Below are 14,242 nucleotides of genomic sequence, written 5' to 3' on the forward strand. Positions count from 1 at the left end.
AATCTAAACATGCAATTATCAAGTTTGAAGCTTGATACCTCAAATGAGTCATAAATGGTACCAATCTTCTGGATCTACAAGCTCCTTTTGAATCCTTACTCCTTCAAACTCATTTCTCTTCTAAACACCAAAACAACACTAAAATGCTCTCAAATGGATTCCAAATCATAAGAATACACAAATGTGGGTTAGGGTTTTTGTGGAGGCTGTATAAGGGTGAGAGGGAGGTTAGACCAAAGGCATAAGGTCCTTTAAATAGGGATCAAACCCTAAAAGTTAGGGTTTTCAACTCTGCGCGCGTATGTTGCGCGTACCCTTTGGTACGTTGGGCGTACGTGTATGGCCTCACCGCCCAATTCATATGAGTATGCTGCGCGTACCTAGCATGGTACGCCCCGCGTAATGCCTATCTCAGCCCAAACTTAAAGCCCAATTATACTGGCACAAACCAAAACAACCCATTAGTCAATAAAATAAATAATATTAATACTTACAAATCCCGGATGTTACATTGCCTCTCCAACTCGTCGAGTTGGTCCAAAAAGATGTGCGGCCCAAGGCCTTTCAACACGTCGAGTTGAGGCCATCAACTCAATGAGTTCCAAGGGAATCTTGACTTTTAAAACAATAAATCTCATACTTGGAAACCGGGATGTTACAATTATGTGTTTATCTGTTTATATGTTTATATGTATACCGGACGGAGCCCGATAACTGACAGATCTGTATGCCGGGCGGGGCCCATTATATGTGTATTAAGTATGGTATGTGTTATTTTGGGGAACTCACTAAGCTTTGTGCTTATAGTTTTCAGTTTATGTTTTCAGGTACTTCTGGTTCGAAGGAGAAGAGTCCGGGATGATTGTAGTGCACACACCACCTCGTTTCGCATTTTATGTTACTCTGATGTTTTGTGATGTTGTTGATACACTTGTTCCACCATGATTTTTATGATGATATTTTGGATAATAGTTTTATTAATTTAAAAACAAAAATTTTTAGTCTTAATTTTTGTGACGTCATATATATATATATATATATATATATATATATATATATATATATATATATATATATATATATATATATATAGGGTTAAGTTATTTTGTTTCTAGTAACTATTGTGTGCCAGAAAACATAGATCTGGACCATCGGGTGGAATATAATCAAAGATCATGATCTGAGGGTCTATGATAGTAGAATAGGATAACATGTACCATATAATCACACACAAATTTCAGCATAAGGGCATTTTAGTCAATTAACCTACATTAAAAAAGAAAAGTTTCAGATTTTTAGGGATAATTAATTCCTTTATTTTTAAAAATCTGAATATTTTAAATTAATTCAAAATTAAAAATCCGATTTTATTCTGTCATAATGATAGAATGTTAACCATAAATTAGTAAATATATTTTTCGATTTTCTTCTATCAGAATGACAGAATGTTAACCATAAACTAGTAAATACATTATGAAAAGAATACACAAAATCAATTGTTGAACTAATAATATACCAAATAATTACATTGTATGATTGTGATTCATTGAATAATAACAACATTCTGAAAGAAAAAAAAAACATTAAAATCTAACAAAACACTAATTTATTCTGAGATAATATTATTTTTAAGCAACACTTTATACATTGTAGCATAACACATTATGGTATCACAAATTCATTACCAGTTATACAAATATACTTGTTGTGTATGAAGAAGTATGAACCTGTTCAACCATTTTGATAGAATGTAATCCTCAAATCACCAATTTTTAATCGAAAAAAGACTCAAAAAACATAAAATACACCAAATTAGAGAATTAAAATTTATCAAAAATAATAAAAAATGACAAACAAAGATTATATAAGAACACATATACTTTATTCTAAAAGAATATTACTTAGAGTCTAATAGCTATCAAGAAACATGTTTATTTTGCAAGAATGATACTGTAAAAATTCTCCAATCATGGTTTTGAATATTCTTATAGAATTTGTATTATCAAGCCAATGGAATGTAATCCTAAAATTGTAATGAGAATAACCGTCATGAAGTTGTATATCAAGCCAATGGAATGTAATCATAAAATATAGTGGTACTTCTTTTCTTTATGACTCGAAATGAATAGACAAATGAGCTAAATTGGTTAAGTGGGAGAACGGTGTCTTTAATCCATTAAGACCTACTTCTATTTTTAACAAATATATTATCTATCTTGTGATTAAAATTTTAGTTGATATTAAACAAGTTGCAAGGATTTAAAATTATTCTTCACGACACTTAATGTAGTATTCAATAAAGATGAAAAATGAAAACAAAAAAATAGATACTCATCTACCTATCTTCACCAATGAACATATTCAAATTGTAAAAAAAATATTCTGAAATTATAAAGAAAAAAAATCCAGCTAGTCGTTTAATGGTCTTCAAAAATATAATGTAACACATGTAGACTTTTATTATTAATTGTGGTTGTAAGGTTTTTATAAAAAAAACTAATCTTTTTAGTTTGAGTGTTTATATTGCGGATGATTTTGGTTTTAACATTAACTGAAAACTATTAATGAGAAAGTAAATGTTATCCTAAACATGTACTTTTTTTAATTTTTTTTATCCTAGTCATTTACAATTTCAATTTATAACTGTTCTCAAACAGTCAACTATTTTAAACATCATTTCTAGACAAACAAATAAGTGTTCATTCAACAAGTCTTTGTTTATGCAAAACTTGCTCCAAACAAACATCTATATCCATACTACTGCACTTTGCCCATACAACACAAAATGTGGAAGAAAAAGAAAAGCCCCTAAAACTTTCCCCCTTAAGTCTTATGAGAGAGAGAGAGAACCTAATATTCCTGGAAATACACAAATCCAACACAAATTGAGAAAAATGTCCAAGCTATCCGAAACATGGGGACTATAAGTATGGCATCGAACTGTGATAATCCTTCGTTCAACCTTGCCATCTATAGATACATGGTATACATAAAAACAAGTCAATACATATCATCCAAACCTTTAACTACTACTAATAATAATAGTGTTAATGCTATTATTAATCATTACCCAAAATCCAGCTGTACATAGAAACAATAAAAGAATCGAATACGTGAACCAGCTATCCAACCGATATGAACTTGACATGACAGTCTTAAAAGATTCGAGCTGAAAAAAATAACACAAATATTCTCTTCATTAATACCAATTTTACCAAATTATAGCCAACAAATCACATCATCATAGCAATGTAGCATTAAGAAAAAACTCACAGAGACTTTGCAAAGAGAACTGAACATGATCCTATGGCCCCTGAAACTACAACGAATGAAAAAGGAAGTAGTAACTTCCAGTATCTCATAAGATCCTTCCCTGGAATAGCAAGCAACAATTCTCCTCTCCTGTTTAATGTTAATCCATCCCAATATATCAAATTAATTAAATGAAATGATTTTTTAGGGAAATATCTTTCGATTTGAAGGGCTTACCTGTATACATAGTGATGCATGAGAACCACCACCACCAAAAGCAGACAGTAAAAAAGGAAAGTAATGTTGCTATACTTTTCTGCCAACTGCTCCTGTGTGTAAACTGTAAAATCCACATACATAATATTTATAATCACCATAAAAATTTTAATTTCCATAAACTTTGAATAAGAATTTGAAAAAAGAAAATGTAAAAACCACTGTGGTATACGGTATACCATATCAGGTGATTGATGATTGCCAAAAGCAACAAGGAATATGTTTCCAAGAACAATAAAAGTCGTGGCAACTAATACTCTACATAAAAAAAGCTACAAATGTTAGTAAAAGTTATTTTCAGATCATATAACAAAAAAAAAGATGCAGATTCAAAAAAACATACTTACAGTGACTGTTTTCTGTAAGACAAAATAGGCAAACACGATATTTGACACAAATTGTATGGATCCCAATGACAAATCACGAGCAAATTCTCACTGTAAGCACCAACGACATCGATTGATTATGGAGCCGACAGTGGAGAGACAGAAGGAAGAAGCGGCATCATGCATTTGTCGATGACGATGAACGTGTTCGACCACATACATACACACATGAATGAAGTGAGGGTATAAGAACGACTGTAAATAAAAAGGGGGATAAATTAGGTTAAAAGTCAATTTGACTAACATGATTATAGGGAATATTTATGGAATTTATATATCAAATTAGTAAATCACCCTTATTTATTTATTTTATTATTTCCTAAATTCCTATTGGTGCATTCATGCATACAATAGTTGTTATAAACATTTGAACCTAGCTCTCTCTCTCTCTCTCTCTCTCTCTCTCTCTTTCTTTCTTTCTTTCTCTATCTCTCTCTCTCTCTCTCTATATATATATATATACATATATATATATATATATATATATATATATATATATATATATATATATATATATATATATATATATAGCAAGTTCGATTTTGGATCTAGAAAGACGAAGAAGGGTGGTATGAGTTGCAACAACGAACATATATGTAGCTCTAACAATAACATATGGTATGAACCTTTTGACGTTGTTGAAAACCCTTTGTCGGAGCCGCTAGTGATACCAAACTCTTCATCTCATCAAACCCTAACGTCGCCACCATCTTCACATCTGGAAAGGCAAGCTTGGGTTTTTCAAACCAACAAATGTTATATTCGCTGCGGTAAACCCTAATGTCGCTATCTTCGTCACAACAAACTTAGCGTCGCTGACATCTTCATGTCTGGATACCTACAAACATCGTTGTCGTTGAAGGAAGCTATAGTTTCGGATCTGAAAGACAAAGCTAGGGTTTTCAAACCTTAAACCATGTTCATCAAATAATAGAGGACAACCATCTCCAATGAAAATGGGCTACTCTGATTCAAAGCTTCTATCAACAAAGGAGATTAAGAGACAATGATGAAGTTGGTGTGTTAATGGTGAGATTGGGTGAGTTACTAGGAATATGTGAGTATCTCTCTTTTCTTTCTTTCTTTTTTTTTTTTTTTTTTTTTTGAAATCATAAAATTAGTAAAGTAAAAAAAAAAAATTAAAAAACATAATTAAAGAGAAAATTCATTAAAAAGAAATTCAAAAAAATTGGATCAAAACCTCAACAACATCAAAGTTTTAGATAGATTGATGATTGATATAAGTCCAAAACTTTTTAACCAAAATGATAATTTTCTATATACCAAATAAACCATTTTTGCAATTTTTTTTTTAAAAAGTGGAAAAGTAATTAATCTGTTAAAGTGAGATCGCAATTTTAATCATTTTTACCATTGGGTTCGATCGATAGCTCACCGTCGCCACCGCCTGCTGTCCCCTCCACAGTCCACTCTACCCCTAAATACCAATAATCGTCTTTGCCGATCAGATTACCATTTGACATCAAGAAGCACAGGGCATACTGATCTTCACTTGAACACCAACCAGTTACATCCAAACCCTATAGGTGGGTGTGGGTGGATCAAAATATCTCCCAATTTTTATGAATTTCGTCATCTATGATTCAACATTTTCAGTCTCTCAGTCATATATCCTTCTTGTATGTGTAATTTTCTTATGTTATACGCTAACATTCAGTTTCTAAATATGATCGTAACTTGAGAAACTGATTATGTTTTCTAGGGTTTTTTTGGACGATGGGACTGAGTAAAACTGAAATCAATTTGAGGCGATTGCTTGCAGCTGCCCCTCAGCAACAACATCAAGCCAAACTTATTCATGTACGTCATCTACACATTGGTAATTAGTTTTTTTTCCTATCCAATCGTCACTTACATGTATATGAATCTTCTTCGGATTCGATAGTTATTGTTATAGATCAGTTTCATATAGATCTGAATCCCACCACCAATCAGTTCAACTTTTGTGTAAATGATGCTTGATCATGCTGATTTTTGCAGTATGTTGGCACTTTAAGGGAGCAGTTGGAGCAACTCGCTGCAGAAAAAACTTCAGAAGGGCTACCAAGGTCTGAATCCGATTTCCACTTCTCTCTGTATGCATTTTGTATATGACTGGATTGTTTTAACAGTACTGTAGGCATCTTGATAAAATCATGATTTTCTTATGGTTTCTGTAGAGTTTCAAAAGCTACAGTGAGTGATTACTCTGAGAAAATTGAAGCTATTGCAGCTAAGTTGGCTTCCCAAGTGGTGCGTATATTCCCATTCCTTATCTTGGGCATGTTCATGTTAGATAGAGCATCATTTTTCAGTTGAATGCTGTTGAAGCAAGTTATTAGGAGAAAGTTTGAAGCAATTATCTTTCACTTATGTACATTCTAACACGCGATCTCTCCTTCTGTTTGTTAGTTGAACACCATAGAATCTCCAGAGCTGCCCACTGCTGACACTTCTGTAAGTGAAAATACAACAAAAACTGAAGCGGAAAGTATCTCCACTGGCACTTCTCAAGGGTTGAGAAGAAGAATTGTGTGAGTAGAGGTCTTGCCTATGTTATCTTTTTGTGTTGTTTCTTTTTGACTTAATGGGAAAAAAGAAACATGAATTTTGTTTGTGTTATGACTTCCGAGTTCATATTTATTGTGATTCAAAAGGCCCACATCAAGTGTTGAAGAGAGAGGCCAAAATACTCCTATTGATGCAACTGATTCAGCTCCTATCAAATTGGATGCTGGAGCACAGGCTCATATTTCAAAACACAGGTACTTTTTGTCCTAATCAATGCTAATAATTCTGTCACTGATGTCATTTGGTAAATAAGTAATTTTCGGCTATAAAGATCCAAAAAAAAAAAAAGGAATTCAATTCATTGTGTGGACCTACCTAAACAGGAAGCTTCAAGAAGACTTGACTGATGAAATGGTTATCCTTGCACGCCAACTCAAAGAGAGTACTCTCATGATGAATCAATCCATAAAAAACACCGAAAAAGTAAGTTTGTCTTTATCACTCTGACTCTGTGATTGTGACTGTGACTGTGACTGTATCTGACAAGTTTGATGCAATTGGAGTGCAGATTCTTGATTCGACAGAGGAAGCAGTGGAACATAGCTTAGCAAGCACAGGGAGAGCCAATACAAAGGCAATGGCTATATACTCGGAGGCTTCCAAGACTTCATGCTTCACTATCCTTTTGATGCTTCTAATGACATGTATCTTTTTCATGGTGGTTTTTCTTATCAAAATCACATGAAATCATCCACCCTTTGTCAAATATTATTTTATGGTTTTCGACTTTCATCGCTTGAAAATATTTGTATCTTGTAGTACAAAAAAGTTTTATTTGAAGTAATATGATTAAAGTAGATAGTGACAACTAACTTGTGTTATGTTATTAGTTTATTTTTTACAAGTTTAAGTTGCTTTTCCTTTTTTTTTTTTTTTTTTAATTAAATTTTGATGATCAAATTAACAAAGTAATTGAAAACGGATTGCCATTCTGATATTGGCTAGTGACTTTGATTAAATTAGTGTTGGAACTAATTTGGTGTTTGAGTTGGACAATGGACACAAATTTAACCAAAGTTGTTAACAATCAGTTTGATATCCAGATTCTTCTTAAATATAACACAAATTTCAGCTGTTGGAATCAAATTTAGTATTGTTGAGATTTTATATTGATTACTATAGATGTCATATACTCATTATCCATTACTAGAGAATTTTCAAAAATCGTTTATAAAATTTTGGGTCAGATATTATCGCTGATAGAATTTGAACTTATAGTAATTGAAAATGCATTTTATCTTATACTATATAATAAAATAGGCAAAATCCTCCACTTACAACATTTTATAAAAACTACTTATTTATGCAAAATGAGGGGAGGCAACCAGTCAATCCTAATGTTATGTTTCCACAAGCCCCTATTTGAGGTTATGTCTTTTGCAAGTGAAAACTCTTACACATCAAGTCTCACATTATTCTAGGACATCATTTTTTACTCTTATCATCAATCATCTTTGACTCTACACTTCTTATTGTCGATGATGATAACCTTCTTATGACATGTCCATACCACCTCAAAGGTTTAAATGTCATTCCCTCAATTTCCATCTTCCACCCGTGAGCTTTTTTGGACAACCAACATTTAAATCCATACATCATGGCATGCCCAATGACAACCTTGTAAATTTGTTCCTTCAATTTCAACAGAACCTTCCTCTCACACAAGACTCCTGGGGTTGTCCTCCATTTTAACCAACATGTCTTTATGCGATATGTGACATCTATCTCCACACCCTCCTTTATGAATTACATGCCATAGATATTTGCAGCTCTCACACCAAAGATACATGTTTTAACAATGTTGCTTTGCAACCCTCTAGGTGTTCACAAGAGCATGACCATTCAGTTCAGTTTAACCCTAGACTCAACTGCCAAGACAATGTCATCGACGAAAAACATACACCAAGACAATTCCACTAGATCTATTTAGAGTGTACACATCTAGTCTAAGATCAAGACTAAATATATCGGCTGAAAAAACGAACATGATGTAGCTTGTAGCCCAATCTCTCATTCAAACTCATTGTCTCTAGTCTTAAATATGAAAATTTCATTTTGACAAGTTTACAGTTTGATATAAAGCGAAAACTTGAAACAATGACATACAAATTAGCAATAGCAATTTGACAAAAAAAATCGATGGGCGTATGTGCTGCTGTATAATCGCCCCAAATCACAAACAAATTAACAATTTAATTCCAATTTGTGTTGCGCTGTATGCCTGTACAAAGAAGAGGTATACATACACATTACCTAGTTTTCCATCAAAGGACAATTCCATATTTACATTTCAAAGCCTGCCTATATGGTGTTTTTGTTTATCATGTGAAGAAATGACTGCAAAAAACAAAAATAGTTAAATTGCACCAGCCGGGAATCGAACCCGGGTCTGTACCGTGGCAGGGTACTATTCTACCACTAGACCACTGGTGCTTTTGTTCAATCTTTTAACTTTAAATCATATTAACTGTGAGTGACAAAATATATTGGTTTTGTAATCCTTATTTATAATTAAAAAAATGTTGTAGATAAACTTTCTGGTAATAACATAGAAGATGCAATGTAACACGGTTTGGTGGTTATACCGAACTTTTGGAAAAATATAATTTTTTTTTTTGTAATTAAAACCGGCTCTAATATGTAACAGTGGTTGGGCAGCTGAAACGTTTAATAAAAAATAATGGTTTTTTCATAACTTTTAAAAATTGGTGGTTAAACCGAACTTTTGAAAAAATATGGTGTTTTTTCCGTCATTATCCCTACTTTTTTTAACTAGTCTATGGGATAAAAAAAAACAATTTTTAACTAATGATAGTGTATGTTATCTGTCAAAATTTTTTTGGGAAAGAATATGTTGACTAAGAGCTTCATAGAAATTAGGCTTCAAGAACTAGCATGTCATTATTACTTTTTTTTTTTTTTTTTTTTTTTTTTTTTTTTTTTTTTTTTTGGAAATTTTCTGCAAAATTATTTTTTTTACAAATATCGACTCTAGCATTGTTGTAATTTTAAATTATAAGTAACATTTTTTTTGGCTGATTATTTTAGATAGTCAAACTAGCTTACCTTGTTACTTTGAATTGCACTTGATGAAGTTCCATGACTCCAAACATAAACAAGTGGACATATACAAGTTTTTTTGTTTTGTGCTAATTAAGATCATTTGATTTATGATTTATCGATTTATCGTCAACTCAGTGATTCAACGCTATAATATATCAAAAGAAAAGGAAAATCAATTGTTGAATCCTATGTCGGAGGTCAAAGTACAACACAAAATAAGGAGAAATCAGAAAAGAAGGATGTTTTATGTTAAAATAAGGGTAAAAGGATAAGATTTAAATAAATAAGTATAAAGTAACTTATCTAAACTTTTTATTTAACTCAAAAAAATATTTTTAATATTTATTTATTTAGATACTTAACAATGTTTACTACTGAATATTAGACTCCAACAAGTTAATAAATATTTTAAAAAGAAAATATCATATTAGCCCAACTAATTTACTACGTTTGTTTTAAAAGACCACTTAATTATTTATTTAGTAGTTTATGTCACCTAACTACAATTTACCTAGGGGAATGAGAAGCTTTTTTTTTCCGGTTTACCCGTAAACCATAGATGACATGGCTAAATGCCGCTTATGTGGCTTTTTATTAGATTTACTCAATTATTTTATAGTAAAATAAAGGTTTATAAACATTTCCAGCAAGATAAATCATCCCCTCCGTTCTTGCTGTCATTAATGCCTGCAAGAACCCTAACCTCACACCTATGTGAGCGGATTCAATTTCTCATTCTCTTTATCTTTCAATTTCGATCCTTAGGGTTTTACAGATTCGATTTCTTCTTTCTATTTTTCAATCGTTATGGTTTAGAAATATGATTCGAAGTTTTTTTTTCTTTATTTTCATTGGTGTTCATAAGTGTAGATTTGAGTTTTTCATCTTCATTAGATGGTGGTACACCCATGAATACGAAGATTACTCGGTCTTTGAAAAATGCCATTTCTTCGTTGGCCTTATTTAGCTCGAGTTTTTCTTCGCATGGCCCTCAGTAGTTGCCTCTCTCTTTATGGGATTGTTGCTAGGAAATCTTGGTTGCGCATTACCTGTTGTTGTATGACGTCTCCACTTTGACTTTTATGGTGGTGCTTTTGTGTTCTTGGTGGATCAAATCTAGATTTCTAATGGATTATTTCTAGGTTTAGCTTTAATGGTAATGGATATTTTATGGGTAACTTTTTATCTGAAGAAGATGAAAGGAAAATCATGATCGTGGTGCAAGGTGGTGGTGTTGAATGTTCTTCAAAGAATATGAACACTAATGGGTTTCATGATGAACACGACTGTGAATCTGTGATGATGAACACGACTGGAAAATGTTGAACCTAGGTTGTTCATGATTCAACCAAAATAAAAAAAAACAAATATGTTACAGTTTAGAACTTCCACATGGGAACCTCCAGAGGCTGAAGCTTGCCATGTGGCCTCTGATGCTTGACCTTGACCATCCTACAGGCCAAACATCTCTCAACATACCAAGCTATCTCCTTCTTCATACACGGCCACCAGTAACTCGATCTCAAATCTCTATACATCTTCGTGGCTCCCGAGTGTATAGAAAAGCGAGACTTATGGGCTTCCTCCAACACTATCTGCCTGATCCCACCATAAACTAGGACCCAAACCCGACCACACCTGGTCAACAACCCCAGACTATCGGTGACAGATCTGTCGATCTCGTCTCTGATCGTCTCCTATTTATAGTTCTCATTTTTTACTCCCTCTGTATGAACCCCTTTGGTCAAATCTAAAAGTGGGGAATCAATGGATATCCTCATACACATCTCTCGTGCTGAAGATCCAGCTGACTTGCGGCTCAAAGCATCCACGACCACATTTGCTTTATCCTGGTGGTAAAGGATCTTGCAGTCATAATCCTTGACCACATCCAGCCACCTGCGCTGCCTCATATTCAGGTTCGACTGGTCCATAAGATATCGCAAACTCTTGTGATCAGTGTAAATAGTACAACGGACCTCATAAAGATAACGTCTCCAAATGTTAAGGGCAAACACTACTGTCCCTAACTCCATCTCATGAGTAGGATATTGTGACTCATGTGGCTTAAGCTGCTGAGAAGCATAAGCAATCACTCATCCCCTCTGCATAAGTACCGCCCCCAAACCAGTGACGGATGCATCACAAAATACCATGAAATCCTTGACACCCTCTGGATGGGTCAACACCGGGGCCTCACATAACTTCTGTCGCAACGTCTCAAAAGCAACCTGCTGCTCAGGGCCCCATCGAAAATCCACTCCCTTCCTCGTCAGACTAGTGAGCGGTACTGCGATCTTTGAGAAGTCCTGAATAAATCTCCGATAATATCCCACCAAACCTAAGAAAATCTTGATCTTTGAGGGAGATTTGGAACCTCCCACTGCATTATGGCCTCAATCTTGGCTGGATCGACCAAAATTCGGTCTTGGTTAATGAGATGTACCAAGAACTTGACCTCTCGTAACCAAAACTCACACTTCAAGAATTTGGCATACAGCCGTTCCCACCTCAATACTCCCAAAAGCTCTCGAAGATGCTCCTCGTGCTACTCTTTGGTATTGGAATAAACCAAGATATCATCAATGAACACAATAACTGATCGATCGAGCATCAGCCTGCATACCTGATTCATTAAATCCATAAACACCACAGACGCGTTGGTGAGCCCAAATGGCATCACCACAAACTCGTAATGCCCATAAAGAGTCCAGAAAGCGGTCTTCTCCATATCCTCCACCTCAACCTCACCTAATGATATCCCGACCTTAAGTTGATCTTATAGAACCAATATGTACTCGTCAATCCACGAAAGGGGATAACGATTCTTCACCGTCAACTTGTTCAACTCCCGATAATCAATGCACATCCGGTATGAACCATCATTCTTCTTGACGAATAGTATTGGCCCTCCTTACGACGAACTGCTCAATCTAGGGGTGCAAACTAGCCGAGCCGAGCCCGGGCCTGGTCAGGCTCGGCTCGGGCTTGTTTAAGTTATACGAGGCTCGAGCTCGAGCTCGGCTCGATTCGAGCTTCTTGTATTAAGCTTGGCTCGAGCTCATAAATAATTAAACAAACTCGACTCGGGCTCAAGATCGGCTCGTTTTTTGTCTGACGTGCTTAAATAAGCTTAAGCTTGGCTCGAGCTCGTTAAGAAGATCGTTTACTAATACCCTAAATCCCTAATCCCCAAATATGTTTTTATTTTAATATATAATAATAATAAATTATTTTATATAAAGGATCGTTTTGGCTCGCGAGCCTAATCGAGCTTAGTGACATAGGCTTGAGCTAGATCTCGTTTAATAAACGAGCTTAATATTAAGCTCGAGCTCGGCTCGGGCTCGTTTAAAATCGGTTTCGATTCGAGCTTTTAACGATCCGATCTCGAGTAGCTCGCGAGTAGCTTGGCTCGTTTGCACACCTAGCTCAGTCTGATGAACTGCTTGCCTAACAGTTCCTAAATCTGAGAGGACAACTCATGCATCTCGGGCGGTGCAAAGCGGTACGACGCCTTGGCAATCGGAGCCGCACCTGACACTAGATCAATCATGAACTCAACCTGCCTCTCGGGAGGCACACCGGGTAACTCTTATGGGAATACATCGACAAACTCCCTAACAACTGACACATCTGAAACCGAGACCTGCTCCCCCACCCGAGTATCAACCATATAAGCAAGATAACTCGCACACCCATGCTGAATATACTGTCGAGCCCTGGCTGATGAACAAAACCATGAACCAACCCTGATCCCCTATCCATAGATAACAAGTTCTCCCCCACTTGGGGTTCAAACTACTACTCGTTGGCCCTCGCAGTCTATCATAACACCAAATCTGCTCAACCAATCCATACCCACTATCACGCATACACCCCCCACGGGGATAGGGATCAAATATATCGGATAAGGCACCCCGAAGATCTCCAATACACAACCCTGATAAAATTTGGATACAGAAACTTCATGTTCGTTGGCGATGAAAACTCGCAACGGACACTCTAACTCCCCGATAGGCATATCAAACTCCCTACTGAACGTTTGGGATACAAAAGACCGACTTGCTCCCGAGTTAAAAAGCACAATAGCAGGAAAAGAGCTCACTAGGAAAGTACCTAACAGAATCATAAATGCAAGCATACCATAAAATAATCGACATGACAATAAATAGAAATATACCCGTCACGACATCTGGCACCGACCTGGCATCCTCCGTTGTGAGCTTAAATGTACGATATCGAGCCATCGGGGGCTCTGCCCTGCCCCGAATCCCATCAATGATCCTTAGAGTAGCCGACGCTGGAGCCTGTGCTGGTCTAGCAGCAAGCAAGGGACATGTGGCCTTCACATGGCCCACCTGGTCACAGTGGTAGCAAATCCTGGTGTTGGGTACTGGAGCATGCTGACGACAGTCCTTCGCAATGTGGCTCTATCTGCCGTATTTGTGGCATCCTGAAGAAGACCGAAAAGCACCATCATGAACCTTGCCACACTTCCCACATGTGCGACCCTTCTAACTCCCAGATCTCACATCAGCGGTCTTGAACCGCTTCTCCATATGCTGAGACTGTGTCAGGGCCTACCTCTTCTCCCTCGTCTGGAGCTCCATCTCGATCTCCCGCCGCTTAGCAACCTCCTGCAGCTCCATTAGTGAACCATAGCGCTGTGTAGATACAAACTAACGGATGTC

General features: G+C 35.6%; 1 protein-coding gene, 1 non-coding gene and 1 pseudogene across 4 annotated transcripts; 1 reads left to right on the forward strand and 2 right to left on the reverse strand.

The window, feature by feature from the left end:
• Nucleotides 1-2,831: 2,831 nt before the first annotated feature.
• LOC111910883 (probable magnesium transporter NIPA8) lies at nt 2,832-5,398 on the reverse strand (annotated as a pseudogene).
• LOC111910897 (uncharacterized) lies at nt 5,272-7,293 on the forward strand. 3 transcript variants are annotated; one of them, XM_023906703.3, is made up of 8 exons: nt 5,272-5,554; nt 5,638-5,735; nt 5,916-5,983; nt 6,095-6,167; nt 6,327-6,448; nt 6,572-6,679; nt 6,809-6,908; nt 6,994-7,293. In XM_023906703.3, exons 2-8 carry the CDS (start codon nt 5,652-5,654, stop codon nt 7,168-7,170), a joined length of 732 nt encoding a protein of 243 aa, XP_023762471.1. In that variant the 5' UTR covers nt 5,272-5,554; nt 5,638-5,651; the 3' UTR covers nt 7,171-7,293. The 3 variants fall into 3 exon arrangements, with proteins under 3 accessions (XP_023762471.1, XP_023762470.1, XP_023762473.1); XM_023906702.3 differs by having other exon boundaries at nt 5,272-5,461; XM_023906705.2 differs by lacking the exon at nt 5,272-5,554 and having other exon boundaries at nt 5,632-5,754.
• A 1,554-nt stretch (nt 7,294-8,847) lies between these two features.
• On the reverse strand, nt 8,848-8,918 carry TRNAG-GCC (transfer RNA glycine (anticodon GCC)). Its single transcript has one exon. It is a non-coding gene; the product is annotated as a tRNA-Gly (tRNA).
• Nucleotides 8,919-14,242: the final 5,324 nt, after the last annotated feature.

This window comes from Lactuca sativa, chromosome 8 (genome assembly GCF_002870075.4).
Source record: "Lactuca sativa cultivar Salinas chromosome 8, Lsat_Salinas_v11, whole genome shotgun sequence".
NCBI classification, from domain to species: domain Eukaryota; kingdom Viridiplantae; phylum Streptophyta; class Magnoliopsida; order Asterales; family Asteraceae; genus Lactuca; species Lactuca sativa.

Coding starts and splice junctions, on each gene's coding strand:
- LOC111910897 (XM_023906703.3), top strand. CDS start 5,652: ATGGGACTGAGTAAAACTGAAATCAATTTGAGGCGATTGCTTGCAGCT. Junction 6,168..6,326: donor CTAAGTTGGCTTCCCAAGTG/GTGCGTATATTC, acceptor TCTGTTTGTTAG/TTGAACACCATAGAATCTCC. Junction 6,909..6,993: donor CCATAAAAAACACCGAAAAA/GTAAGTTTGTCT, acceptor ATTGGAGTGCAG/ATTCTTGATTCGACAGAGGA.